This window comes from Empidonax traillii, unplaced genomic scaffold (genome assembly GCF_003031625.1).
Source record: "Empidonax traillii isolate 1590-97213 ecotype Southwest subspecies unplaced genomic scaffold, ASM303162v1 scaffold72:size2462915, whole genome shotgun sequence".
Classification (NCBI taxonomy): domain Eukaryota; kingdom Metazoa; phylum Chordata; class Aves; order Passeriformes; family Tyrannidae; genus Empidonax; species Empidonax traillii.
This window is the reverse complement of record NW_020955265.1, coordinates 1490329-1505637: the sequence shown is the minus strand read 5'-3', so window position 1 is coordinate 1505637 and position 15309 is coordinate 1490329. Positions and strand designations below refer to the sequence as shown.

The window sequence follows — 15309 nt, the reverse complement described above, 5'->3', positions numbered from 1 at the left end:
CAACTACATGGCCTTCTGTTTTATCCAGGCTGATGCCATAGACCAAAATAAAGAGGAAACCCATGTAAGGGCTAAAACTTGAAGACACTGAAGTAAAAAACCTCAGAACTTGCACCTGGCTATGTACCCTAAGCAAAACAGACAACAGTTATGATATATCTTAAACAAGATTCTCCCTTCCCTTTCTCTTGTGCTAATTGATTTTATCCCATACTGATGTTATAGACATTGTAGCTGGAGACTACAGTCATTAAAGCAATAAATTTTTCTCAAGAAACACAAATCCGTATTACCCTACTGATAAACATTTTCTCTGAGTATTAAGAGAAGGATTCAAAACATAAACTGTCATGTCAAACACATTTTTTCATTCTAGGCTTACAGCATAATTAAATTGAAAACCATTTTAAACTTCTATTCATGAAAAGGCAATTTGAAAAATTCACTGATCCACACATTAGGGATATCTTGTTTTGCACTGCAATGCAATTAAACATCTTCTATGAGCAAAACAGGAAGAACAGTAATAATTTTAAGTGTCAAATTATATTGGAAAAAGCCTGAATTTTCATTTTGGAATTTTCCCAACAGATATTTCTTAAAGAAATAAAAGGGAACATTCAGAAACATACACATTGCAGAATCTGCTTGAAATTCTGCAGGGAAACGAGAGTATATTCCACTAAACTGGCACTGGCTTAAATTATGCTTCTGCAAGACTAATGAAATGAGACATGTTGTTTCAAGTTTCATGCCATGTCAGACAATATAAAACTAAAAATGCCCTTGAGTCAATCAGGACAGTCTATTCAGCATAATTCACCCATTCCAAAAGGCTACTGAATGGACTGGAAATAGTCATGTGCTGGTAGGTTTGCTATGGATAATACTGTAGATTTAAGTGCTGAATTAGTAGGTAACTACATAAAATCTCCATAGAAAAAAAAGAAAAAAAAAAGGCTGATTTAGCCCAAATTGCATGCTTTTATTATTTTTCCAAAGTACAATTCATTTGAGGTTTAGTATGAATTCAGATGAAGAAAGCCACTAACTATATCTTCCATCAATCTATAAGAGAATTTACAAAGTTATATGCTACATCCTATAAATTGAATATACTGCAGGAGACAAGTGGGAGGGGGAGATAAATCTTACATGAAAAATTATTAATATATTTGCTGCTTTCTGCATGCCGTACCTTAAACTATTGATTCTATATGATATGGAAAATCCCATTTTTTTTACTGTAAGAGATATCATATCTTGGAATGAGGCGAACCTAAATTTCAGCAACATAAATATTTCTACTGTTAATCACTGGCTTCATTCTCCTTGAACATTTCTGGTCTCAGAGTACACTAATTCAATTGCACTGGTACATTGAATTGACGTTGGCCGTGTTCATCAAGTTTCTTGTAGTGACACTTACCAGGCATTCTCCTGTGATATCATCACATGAGTCTGCATGACCAAAGCATGTACATGGTGCACAGACTCCACCAAAAATTGTTCCATTCACACGTCTGTGTTGAGGCCAGCACAACTGCAAGATAAATTAGATAAAAAGTTAAACTGTTGCTTGAACAGAGAAAGGAATGAGATTTTTAAAATTTTGTTGAATTTGATGTTTGCACCTACAAAAACATCCTTGCCAAATTTATAAAAATATCAACATTTCTCTAGAAAGTTGTTCTTCCTATTGCTGTGGTTTTGCAGTAATCTTAGCCCTAGTGGCAGGTGTGAGATTAGAGGCAGCCTTAACTTGATCATTCTTCTGAAATGGGAAAATAAAGCAGAGAAATGAAGGACTGAAATATGACAAGATCAAAGCAAGAGGTACAGACAGAAAAACAGCCAGAAGGTGAAATACTGAAGGAGAGAGAAAGAAAGAAGAAAACCTCAAAACAACAAAAAGCGTTTTCTGAGAAGTTCAGCCACAAAGAGCAATTAAAGTACCATCTAGTCTTGTTTGGACTCTTACAAAAGGCTACATTGAAATAAATCACAGCCTGAAAAAACCACCATCCTTTTATTTACAAATTGTGCTTCTTAGTAATCAGCAATTTCCCTTTAATAAAAGTGCTCTGATTTTTTTTTTAAATGTAAAATTTAAATCAATATTAAATGCATGGCCAGTTATTTTGTAGGAAAGGTGACACCATACAACTGTGATTCATCAGCAAAAATTCAGCTATTCCATTTCTTCATAATAAGATGTCAAGCAGCAGTCTCCCTTACAATATATCTCACAAATGGCTTTATAGTTTTTGCAAACTATTCTTCCACAGGAAGACTTCTCATGCGATCCAAGGATTTTGCATAATATAAAAGACTGCATGACAGTGTTGACCTTCAGAAGCATCTCACTAATACAAAGGTTGTACTGATAGAACATTAAAAATATAATTTAATAAAGAAAATCCCTTCACCTTTGCATAGAGCCTACAAAAAGGTAACCAGTAGACTCTTCTTTATAAAAATAAAGAAAATATCCCTTTTTGTCTTGCTCCTGAAAAATGTGAAAGTAATATAAACATGAATTGAAGTGATATTTTTAAAAAAAGTTTCAAAACCTGAGACATCATCCTTGGTTTTCCTTCTTTATGTTCCTTGTTATGCATTCCTAGACAAACCTTATAAATACTAAAAATTAAAATCTAGAATTATAAAATCCCAAACCTAAAAAGCAGCTTAAAAGAAATTGCTTTGTTTTAATTTCTGGGCCATGAGGTGCCAGTGGTTTCTGCATAAATCTATAAATCTTCTTCCTCTTTCAGTGAATGAAAATAATGGTCTTGTGCACAGATACAAATGATGCACAAAACAAGGCTCCAAAAGGCACGACTTCTAAGGGTTTAGACTTGGAATATCAACATCAAGGTGCAGAACAGAACTAAAAGGTTACAGATTGAGATCTTAACAAGAGAAAATATGTAACATTCAAAAGTCAGGAAAGTTCTTGACCATCATAGTGATGCAAGTTAAACACATTTTCTTCTGCAGTGGAATAAAAGAGTAGACAGAATGGAAAAAAAAATCTGTGGGAGAAGAGCAATTAGATGTGAACATGTTGACAAATAAAGGCCAGAAAATAAATGAGTGGAGTAAAGTAATGTCACAAATGAGTCCAATTGGTATTAAAAATTTAATCTGCTTTACCTGTGCTCATGCAATTCTGTGCTCAATTCTGTGTTCATATACACGCAAAAATGTAAGAATTTTATTTGCCCAGAATCTTGTAAAAAATAAATTCTAAATGTGTGCAATGGAACAATCTCAGAAGAGATAGCGTATTTTAGATGGGATTGGTTGTCTTCTGAAGACCGATCATACCAAAACATTCACAGGAAGAAGATAAGTAAATAGTCGTTATTTTTACTGCTGCAGCATCTATATCAGGTAGAACATCATCATCATGTAGGAGACAAATCCATTAAATTAAATAAAGAAAAGAAAATGAAACTGAAAATCAGCACACAAACAGTAAAAATTAAACTCTGGTAGGTTGAAGTTGACAGAAGTAAAGTGTTGGGCAAGGCCAAAAGTATTCAGAGGAAGAAACAAATATGACATCTAAAACAAAAAATAAAAATGGTATTTTCAACTTCTCTTTCCATACTTTACTAGCTGCTAGTCTGTCTGGAAATCTAAAACTTTATTTATTTTTTTATGCCCCCTAGTGTGCATAGGAACTTTAAATTTGCATATATATATATATATATATATATATATATATATATATATATATATATATATAAATACTTTCTCTTGTGGAGTATGGTCTTAATTATATATCAAATTCCAGGGACTGTTTATAATTGGAGAGAACGTTTAGCACTGAAGGACACAATGTTGGACAGAGAAATTCAGCAACACCAAGAGAGGAATTCTACCCAAGTCTTCCAACTTCTACAACAAAAGTAGGCATTGAAATATCTACAGTAGGGGCTTTTCCAATTGCTTTCTTGGTCATCACAAGTAAATGTGAATTGTGAGACAAAATGGACAAGTAAAACAAAAAAGTGTGAAGCACAATGACACTACATCCAGCTTTTTTTTGAAAATAATTGGACAGACAATGGTCAGACTTTAAAACTATTTCTCAGCCAAGGTAAGCACTATTCCTCTCCAGTTATTTTTCCATCTGTACCATTTTGGAAGTGATAGGAATATCCAGTGGTTGGATTCCTTCAGGCCTTCTTTCTACATTAGTTTATCTAGCGCCAGCAGCACACAACCACATGAGACTAGACTCTAAGCCCTAAACATCACATATAAGCTTTAAAAATTTTAAAGAAAAAGAGAGTTGACAAGCAAATGCCTAGAGTGCCTGTGTAAATGGCATACTGTTTGTAGTTTTGTGAAGCAGAGCATCTTGGTGTTTGAAACTATTTCCTTAAAGGCAAAGCTTTTGAAGAATTTTTTTTTGCTTCTATTTACCCCAAGCTATGCCCATGTGAGCCAGTTACTCATATGTATAGTTGTATGAACACATTCTGCGTGAACTAATGAATTTGTTAGGAAAGTGGGTATTTTTCTGAGCATGTGTCCATGTTATTATCTGTAAAAGGACCAAAATAGAATGAAACAAACCTCACAAGAACACACATGCAATTCGCAATGACTCCAAGGCAAATGGTAAAGCCCTGGGAAAACAAAAGAGGAAACTAAGCCACGGTGACTCAGATAATTTGATCCGGCTTTGTTATGCCCAGGTCAGACAACCGTCATTTTCCTTCTAATTGTGACAGGTGCATTCATTCATATTATCAATTGGCTGAAGAGAACAAATATTGTTCTCACCTCCTTTTTATTAACTGAAATGTCTTTTCGCAATTTAGAAGTCACCACAGAGGTTTAAAATTTCAGAGTTAAAATATTTTCAAATATAATGAACTGTTACCTAGAAATAAGGGTAAAAAGTCAAGCCATACCAAATTCCTTGCAGGAACAGGCAGCTCTCTTACTATTTTCTACCAGCACAGGTCCACTGGCTGCTTGCAACCATCACAGTGTTAGCACAGTGGAACTACACTGAACCATGATACTCACCTCGCATGAAGTACCATCATAGCCTGGAGGACAGTCACATAACTCCACTGCAGATGCCACCTTTCTCCCCATTGAAGTGTGGTCAGCAGCTTCCATGATAACGTTTCTTAGTCTGGATGTAACAGAAATTAAACAGGCAAATTAGATGCAAGTGTATCTGCAGCTGAATGCAACAAATACTTTATAGTAACATTCAGTGCTTGTTTCTGTTTTCCTACTTAAAAAAAAAAAAAAGGATGTTTTCATATTCATCTATTTCTTCCTAAACTACGTCTGTAGGCTTGTTACTATTTTTGTTCATCATGTGAGGGACACACATTGATAAAAATAGATTAAAAAAGTCTCACAGCACAGTACCAGGAGAGGGAAGGCTATTCCTGGCCTGGAAGCCATTTGTGTCAACTTGTATTGCAGCTGCATATAGAGCAAATTTGACACTAAGCAGAGTCTTCAAAATTTATAAACCAATAATCCAGCTTTCTAAAATATTACATTACTAAGTTTTGGTTATTATATATATATTTGGTTATTATATTATTTATTCTGGAGATTTGACTTCTGAAAAAGATTTCAACCTCGTCCACAAGGATCGAGAACCTAAGTATTATGTATATCAAAGAAAAATGTATGTAAATGAAAGAAAAAGGAAATCTGCCATACATCCTGCTTTCCCCAAAGGCAGAGAAAAACAAATGCTAGACATTGCCTAAATAGCCATTAGGCAAACACTGACCATGATTTTTATTTCAAAAGCATGGAATTATGATGAGAGAAACAACAGAGTCTTTTGATAATCTTACAAGTATTATGAGAAACAGGTGTAGTTTACCTCACTAGTATCCATTTGGGGAAAGAAACTGGGATTTAGGAGTTCAATTCTTATGAGAATTCAGAAGGAACATTAAGGTATTACAGAGGCTCAATGACTTCACCCAGTAATATTAACAGAGTGTTTTATTACTAGAGCTACTTGAAAAGCTTCTTTTAAAGTCTTTTTCAGCAGAAAATACCTTCCTATCATGACATATATTTTGTTTAAAAATAATCCATTTTCTTTAGAAAATATAAAACAAACTTTTTTTTCCTCCATAGTAAGGCATTTATCTGTTGGCTGCCAAAAAATCCTGAAAATTATTTGGATGACTTTGGATAAGAAAACATCCAAGAAAAATATTTTGTTGTTCCTGTAGCAGTTCGAGGAAAGGTTAAGACTGAATATTTTCCCACTTGATTTTATGACTACTCTAAATAAAATAGACAAGAAAGGTAAGGGTAAAAAAAGGGAAGATTTCTGAAATTAAGATTGAAACTTCTGAAAAACAAAAATTTTACCATCACTAGGAATATGATGGGAGTTTGGAGGGACTATCATTGTAGATTATGCAGTTAGAAACTTGAATCTGATTTGGTGATACTAGAACTTCTGCAAAAGGTTCTTGATACTGTTTTAAGAGAAGGATACTTGTTCCTATCCAGATCTTTAGTAAATATTCTCTTTTGTTTCTCAATATATACCCTTTGCTCTATCACTGTACACTTGTTTTGCTATTACCCTTTTGAGTTTTCCTTACAATAAGATAACCAATCTCTAGGATATTAGATATCAAATAGGGATGACTTACAGTAAAAAAACAAACAAACAAACAAACAAACAAACAACACCAAAAAACCCACACCTAAAAATTCAAGGAGAAAAATCTTTAAATGAAAAACAAAATTTTAATAAAAGACCAAATTTTATTTCTCCTTTGAACTACAGCACAGATCTTGGAACAAAGAGAAGCACTGACACACAGAAACAATCCACCCAGTATAATTCCACATTTCTATTCGCTGAATTGTTCCAATTTTCATTACATTCTGCTATTTGCTAAATGGGATTTTAATGTGTTTAACAGTTTTTAGCATTAACAGTTACTCAGTGAAGAAAGCTGTAGTGATTTTCTTTTCTCCCATTTTGAGGTTGCAATTTTGATTCCTTGATGCCATTCTGCATTCATTAAAATACATAATGCTGGCAGTAATGGGGCACTGGATTCTGGAGATGCATGAACAATTTGAGATTAGACATCAAGACCAAATATTTAAGCTGACTGTTACTGTCAGCAGGCAACTGTTGACTTCTAAAAACAAACAAGATTAAAAGGGAAGGGGACGTTTCAGGCTGTATCGGCATAGTTTACTGTCTGCTGTGCCAGGCATCTGAATCACATCAGCTGCATAAGGCACATGAAGTACTGACCCAATCATTGCTCATTTGTGTTGAAGCCAATTCCACACATGGAAGAAAACCCTTGGCCTCTTCCCTCTTTCTCCTTGTGTCTAGCACTGACTCTTCTATACATGGTTGCAAGCAATCTATTATCTTTAGCACCACAATTTCCAATGTCTATCTGTGTGTTTGCAACATTTACCATCAGTGACCACTCTGAATATTAAAACTGAATAAACAGTGCTACTAAACTTTCTTTGAAGCGCAAGAGAACAGTATTAGATTAAACAAAACAATAAAAGAGAGTTATCTTTTCCTGGCCTGTTGCTTCTACCACATATGGACTTAACTGCAACATTTTGGAAGATCTGTCACCTTAGGGGAGGATCAGGATATAAACCCAGAAGCTGGGTTCACTTTCAGACTGATTGCTGTATTTCTGTATTCTCATGTTTTATCCTACTTGATCATCTAAATGGAAGCCCACTCATAATTGAGAAGCTTCCTAATTATGCCATAGAGCAATAACAACACTGTAACCTTAAAATGACCCAAAAATATGTACTCAAAACCATCCTCAAGTCAAACTCAGCATTACTGAATTAATATTGTTTTGTGGCTACTTAAAGGTTTACTGATTGACGGGTGTTTCTAGTGGGTTAAACTAAACAAGAGTTAAAAATACAATCTTAAAATTAAAGCTCTTGCTAACTGGAAACAATGCCATTGAATTTTTAGGTCTCTTTCCATAAGACTGCAAGAAAGTTACTTAATCTTACAATGTCTTCATTATGGTCTCTTTTAAAGCACAGATTATAATAGCATTCTTGGAAATCCTTACACATGTGGTGTCATTAACCATTTTGAAAACTTGCAGTATTTAAATGAACAATTTGCTTAATATAGCAATCTCTAATTAGTATGTTGCATAATTCTGCTGGTGCTTTGAAGCAGAAATTGTCATTCATGAAGGATCTAATAACCCTGCAATACTTCTGTCTCTCTGCCAGACCCTCTTAACCCTCTCAAAGGAATATCCATCTGTCCACTGCACATACCTGTTTAAAGTTAATGAAAAACTTTTAGTTCAATCTACTTATCTATCAAGGCTTATCTCTACACTACTTCTTTTCAATAATGTCTTCCTTTGGAGACCATCAACAGTAGTCCTTAATCAGCACAATATATCACAAAGAATATCTTCTTCATTGTGCTTACATTTTCCCAGCAATACTAAAGGGGCAGAATATGGAGAAAAGAGTTATTTCACATGATTTTAAGAGTAAGAGCATAGCTTTGTACTAGCATATTTTAGCATGAGTGGAAGTCAAAGAGAATATAAAAAAGTCAGCACTGAGGCATACCCTAAAAATCAGCAATATGTCTATAACAACAGGTGATAAGATGGCTGGATGACAGTAGATGCTCTTGTTGCTACAAGAGGTGAGTTTGAGCACAAACTGTTCTGAGAAGACTTAACTCCCCTCAGTAAATCTCACCCTCATGGGTGAAACTATGATTCCTAAAGTGAAATCAAGGATGAAAAATTGAATTTGTTTAATTGTGATTGGAATTTCACACCTTTTCTTCTGTGATGCTAAACTGCAATGAGCACCCTACCAGCACTCGATAAAATATGTTTACTTTAGACTTATGGACATGATGACAGTAATCACAGTAACACAGTAACCACTGCATTCATCTGAGGTAAGAGACATCATAGGGACAGCTAGAAATGTACCAGTAGTGTAAGACCATTTCTAGCAAGAAGGATACTCTTCAAAATTACTTCAGTCCCTTCCCCTAACCCCCTTTTAACTCACTGTCTTTTAGGGACCAACCTTTCTAATTGTAATGTCACTACATCTAGAAGCTGATGGCTACTAACACACAAGCATAAACTATGTTTGTCACAGATCTCTTCTTAAAGGGTATTTCCAAGACATGTTTTGGGAAAACTTTGGAAAACTACACTGTTCCAAAAGCTGAATATGAGCATTACCAAATAGTGAGGCACCACACATGGCCAAATGGCTAAAGCAGTAATCTGGGATGCAGGCAGTGATGTATAGTCTTCCAAAAGTGCCACGGACAGCTCTGCCACTTCTTACTTCCAAGGCACAAGTTATAGACCGTGTCAGTTCTTCATGTGTGCGCTTACCTGAGCTATATGCTGTTGCCCAGAGGGAATCTAATCCATCCCACCCTCACTGTTCCACAGTAGAGGTAAGATGGAGCTGGTACATGTCCAGCAATGCACTTTCTTCACAGATTTTAACTGCCTAGCCAAGGCAATTTTTGTAGGAAAGCCCCCCTTCTCATACAAGTACAAACATCAGTACACAAACCTCTGACATCTGAAGTTTGCATTTCCCATAATACTTAGTAAGACCTTTGGCTCAAAGAAAGTCAATCATACACATTTCCTCTAAAAAACCACAGCATATAAGCCCATATTGTTCACCTCAAAATTGCTCCTGCACTCCTTTAGTTGGGAAAAATCTGACTAATGGTTTGTGGTTTTTATTAGAATGAGAACAGAGTGGAGGAACAGCAACACTGAGCTCCCACTAGTCTTAGCTGAACGCTGTGGATTAACAGCTTCTCATGGTCTGCTCATAGCACATAAGAGATGAGCTCTGGCCTGGTGTTTTGACTCTCTTCTAACACCACAGTGGGAAACTGATGGTCCATGGAAGGTCTTCAAACTGGGTGCAAGGAGATGCAGAGATGCAAAGAGATGCAACGTTGACGACCAAATGAGTAAATTAGGAAGCAGTTTGGCCCAAACTCAAGCTAGTTATGATTCACAAACTTATTTACAGAGATGTAATACATACTAATTAACCACAGGAAGAAACACAGATTGAAGATATATGAATTCTTTTTGCAGGGAAAAAATTTGCACTGCCAAAGCTCAAATCAGAAAACTGCACGCTGTTGACACAACCTGCCTTTCAATTTAGGATGTATTTTAATTACCTAACTATTCAAATAATGGTTGGATTTCTTAAGAAATTGCACAGTAGCAAAAACTGTGTCTGTGCTCTCAGCAAATAATCACTAAATGTTCTATCAGCTCCCTCCATTCCCAGTTGACTTATGCCACTGAATCAAGTGATATGTAGATTAGAGAACATTTCAGGTTTCATGCTTTGTGAGTAAAAAACTACTAGGCAATCAATTCCATTGCACATTTTAAAAATATTACTCATGCCACCTAACTATTAATGTATAGACAGCGCAATCATACAGTATTAGGAATGAGGCTGCATTCTGGCCCACCTGGAGTATTTGCTCATGCACTCATGAAAATTTGAAATGCAAGATGAGCTTTACAGTTTCAACCACACTGCAGCCACTGAAATAGAACAACTATATCATCTCATATGTCTTTAATTTTATTGAAGGACTCAGAAGAGTTCACATCAAATCAGTGGCTTTAAGCAGTCCAGGCAGCATCCTGACATAAATCAAGGGAAAGGCTTTGGGATTAAAAACATAGAAAACTCCCCTCGAGGCACTTTTCCAGCTTAGAAACTCAGGATATTATTCTCTGGTCCCCTGTTAATGTGGCCCTGCATGCTCATTAAATGGGGAAAACAGTACGAGTGCAGTATATCATCTCTTCCTTCAACATATCATTACCACACTCCATGATTTACCAAATACATGGGAATTACTGCGTTCACAAAATAAACATATTTATTGAACTGTCATTCATGCCTTAATAGTCCATGTAATTTCATTTTCTTAAAATGCTGTTTCTTTCTGTTGGCTTCCTCCTCCTGCCTATCCAGAATGAAAAACTAATGCTTGAAAGTGTAAATGAATGCTATGGATTTCACGATAATAAATTAGAGCGTTTTAAATTACATCAACTTAGTTCTCTGAAGAGAAAAAACAAGTCTTGAGAATATCTCTGTAGCAAAGGGACCTGTTTCCCACATTCACCTGTAGATGGCATTCATCCCATTGCTGTATGTGGCTCTTATGAGGATCCTCTTTACATTTGCCAGGATAGTCATGAACTCCCTCCTGCTGACTGGAACATCGGTGCCATGCACTGAGAAAGATTCTGGTTTCAGCACAATCTCTTCAGTGTACTCTTCAGAAGGCTGCAGGTGAATATGCCCTTTTGGAGTGCTGATTATCAAGTCACCTCCCTAGAGAGGGCCATGAATGAGAGAGATTTGAATATGAAAAGAGTAATGGAAAAAACCCCAGTTGGGGTACATGATTTATTGAATAATATATTTTACAAGAATAACAAGTATCAGGAATAATATTCAGTTTTCATAACCCTGAAATGGTCTTGCTTGATAAAATTGAAAATCAGTGGAAAAGAAAGTTTAGATTTTTCACCCAAAACCTTGTGTCATGGCTCTGCATAGGCAAAAGAAAATTCATACAATGCTGAGTTGCACAAGAATGGATCTGCTGAAAGAATGCAAAAGGGTTACCTCAAACAACCAATTATTTTATTTCTTCATTCCTCCTGATGAACAAGAAGTATTATAAGTCTCTAAGCTACTGATACATTTTCTGATACTATAAATTAGCTGAGAGTATGTGCACCCTTCCATTTTGTGTCCTCAGTCACCAGACTTCACACTGAACATTTGATGAAGCAGACAATTTTTTTTTTTTTTGGTGTCTGAAAATACAATCATTTTACCTCTATGATGACATTGGATTGAACTATCAATTGAAGTATTTCTACTTCTTTTTCTGTGAAGTCATAAGAGACTGTAAATTTCAGATGTCCTCCAGCAGCTGCTACCTGGGGAGTAAAAAGATAGAAAAAAGTACAATTAAATGAAAGAAAATGGTCCTTAACCATTGAGGGCATTTTTCTCCAGCATCAATATCTGCCCTAAGTAGATCTCTAGTGTTGCAAAACCATGTCCAGATACCTGGGGGTTACAGTTCTACAGACCATTCCCTTCTTGCTCAACCACCTAGAAATCACACCTAGTGTAGTGGGTTTCTGTGGCTGGGTTTTGATGGGGAGGGAAGAGGCTAGAGGGGTGGCTTCTGTTGGAAGCTGCCAGAAGCTTCCCCTGTCCCATGGAGACAATGCCAGAAGGCTCCAGGACAGACTTCCTGCTGCTGGCCAAGGCTGAGCCAATTAGGAGCAATAGTAACACCTCTATAATAACACATTTAAGAACAGAAGGTTGTTGCGCAGAAGAAATTCCAGACAGGGAAGAGTGGACTGAGAACATGGGAACAACAAGGCAGACACTGAGGTCAGTGCAGAAGAAGGGCAGGAGATGCTCCAGGTGCTGGAGCTGAGGCCCTACAGCCCATGGTGCAGACCATGACATGCCAGTCGTGCCCCTGCAGCTCATGGAGCCCATTGGGGTGCAAAGACCCACCTGCAGCCCATGGAGGAGCCCATGCTGGAGCAGGTAGATGCATGAAGGTGGCTGTGACCCCATGGGAGGTCCAAGATGGAGCAGGGTCCTGCTGGAAACCCGTGGCCCTTAGAGAGGGAAACCCACGCTGGAGCAGGTTTTTTTTCCCAGGTAGAACTCGTGGACTCTGTGGGGGACCCACGCCGGTACAGCTCATTCATGGAGAACTGCACCCCATGGAGGAGTGACCCACTGGATAGCAGTTTGGAAAGAGCTGCTGCCCAAGGGATAGACTGTCACATTGGAGAGGACTGTCTCCTGTGGGAGGGACCCCCAAGGGAGCAGGGGAAGGACTCCTCTCCCTGAGCAGTGGCAGAAACAACAGCTGGCCATTACCCTTATTCCTCGTCTCTCTGCACTGCTGGGGGGGAGGAGGGAGAATGTGGAGGGAGGGTTGGGGGGGAGGTGTTTTAAGACTGCTTTATTTTTCACTTTTTGGCTCTTATTCTGTTAGTAATAAATTTAAGTACTATCCCCACTTTTGAGTCTGTTTTGCCCATGAAGGTAATCAGCAAGCGACCTCTCCCAGCTGTTATCTCTTCTCATGAATCCTTAGCTGGTTAATTTTTTTCTCTCTCTCCTCTGTCCAGCTGCAGAGGGGAGAGTGAGAGAGTGGCTTTAGTGAGTACCTGGCATCTGGCCAGGGTCAACCCACTACAACTAGTCATTTTATTTCTATGCCTTTTGAAGGCTGTAAGTTCCTTAAATGCACAGACTAACAGAGAAATCAGAAACAGATATGAAATCAGTGCAAATTTCCACTTGATACTGACATTAGATTTTCAATGTATTTATTTAAATCATATGGTACTCATTTAGGCTGGCCTCTACATCCTTAGCCACCTACAAAAGATTCAATAATTTCAGTTTCATTGATGAACCAAACTAGAAAAATAGAAAAAAAGTGCAGTGATGTTTTTCTTGGAATGGACTGTAGCCTAAGATAAAGTATGAATTTTCCCTCATGGAGTTAAATAAATCTGCTTTAAAAGAATGTTCCAACCCTTTTGCTCGGTTTGACCCAGCCTACAATACAAGAAGTCAACGACCAGGCTCATCTGCCATGCCAGTATATTTTTTTTCTGTGTCCTTTTAGCCCTCAAAATCCTGGCAATGACACTAGCTTTTCCATTAGAAATGGAACATAGTAAGATGCAAAGCAAAAGCTGCAGATTTGAACGACAGAGTTCAGCACAGAAGCAGTGCTTTCTGTTAATTGATTGGAAGCAGCATAAATAAATAAAAGGCTGAAAGAACTACATTTTGAGTTTTAAACGTATCTCCCTCATTCTTCAGTGCAATGCAAGCCTCCTCTCAGAGACTATTAAAATCACGGGGACTCTTCTGCCCTTCCAGTGCATACTGCTGAGCACAGAGCAAACTCATAAGTCTTTCTACAAAGAGAATAATCTGGTTATTCTCAAGGACATAATGTGCCATCATTTGTTTATCATACTAGTTTGTGTTGCGCACAGCAACAGATAGCAGTGAAAGTCATCATCTTTATTATTTTATGATGTACCTAATTTACAGGGTGAAAAAAAGTCCCAGTATTTAAGGCCTGGAAATCAGTTATCTTGAGTTATACATAAAGGTACCTAAACCGCCTGCATTTGAGGCTGTGCAGCTAATTGCTAGGTTAAAGCCGGAAAATTGCCTCCAGTTCATAACACAAATCTAGGATCATAGAATCACGGGATCATAGAATATCTCAAATTGAAAGGTGTTCATAAGGATCTTTGAGTCCAACTCCCTGCTCCTAAAACTAAACCATATGACTGAGAGCATCATTCAGAGGCTCCTTGAACCCTGTCAGGCTTCATGCCATGACCACTTTCCTGAGGAGGAAGAATCTTTTTCCTAATGTCCGAGCTGAACTTCCTCTTGTACAGATTCATTCCGTTTCCTCATGCCATATCACTGATCACCAAAGAGAGGAGATCATCACCTCCACCTCCGCTGCCCCTCTTGGGGAAGTTATAGACTGCAACATGGTCTCAGCCAGGACCTCAGGCGCTCCTCACAAGTTTTGCCCCCAAGGCCTTTCATTAACTTGGTCACTCTACTCTGGACACACTTTAACAGCCTGATGTCCTTGAGGTGTCCAAACCTGCACACAATATTCCAGGTGAGGCCACACCAGTGCAGAGCAGAGCGGGACATTCACCTTCACCTCCCTTGACCAGTTGTCAATCTTTTGCCTGATGCACCTCAGGACATGGTTTGCCCTCCTGACTGCCAGGGTACACTGTTGGCTCATATTCAACTTACCACCAACCCAAAACCCCAGATCTCTTTCCACAGGGCTGATCTTCAGCCTCTTATCCCCATATTTGAATATATAATCAGGATTACCCCATCCCAGGTGCAGAATCTAGCACCTGCACTTGTTAAATTTGGCTGGTGATGGCCCAGCTCTCTAGCCTATCCAGATCTCTGTCTTGACAGAGTCTGCAGCTCCTCCTACTTTAGTATCATTGAGTAGCATCACATGTTTATCTAAATGGTATCCAATCCTGTGACTGGTTCAATTACACTAAGCCTTGACCATAACAACATGGAAAGACTTTTGTTTCCTTAGGTACAGGTATTACAGCATTTTTACTTTGCTTGTGGTCAAGTCTA

The 15309-nt window shown here is 37.6% G+C and overlaps 1 protein-coding gene across 1 annotated transcript in view; it reads right to left on the bottom strand.

The window, feature by feature from the left end:
* Positions 1-15309, bottom strand: part of LAMA2 (laminin subunit alpha 2) — a 270298-nt gene that overhangs the window by 147689 nt on the left and 107300 nt on the right. Inside the window, exons 12-15 of the mRNA XM_027880560.1 lie at positions 11943-12043; positions 11219-11430; positions 5053-5164; positions 1430-1543 (exon numbers count right to left, since the gene is read on the bottom strand). Coding sequence (XP_027736361.1) covers positions 1430-1543; positions 5053-5164; positions 11219-11430; positions 11943-12043 — 539 coding nt within the window. The remainder of the gene's footprint in view (positions 1-1429; positions 1544-5052; positions 5165-11218; positions 11431-11942; positions 12044-15309) is intronic.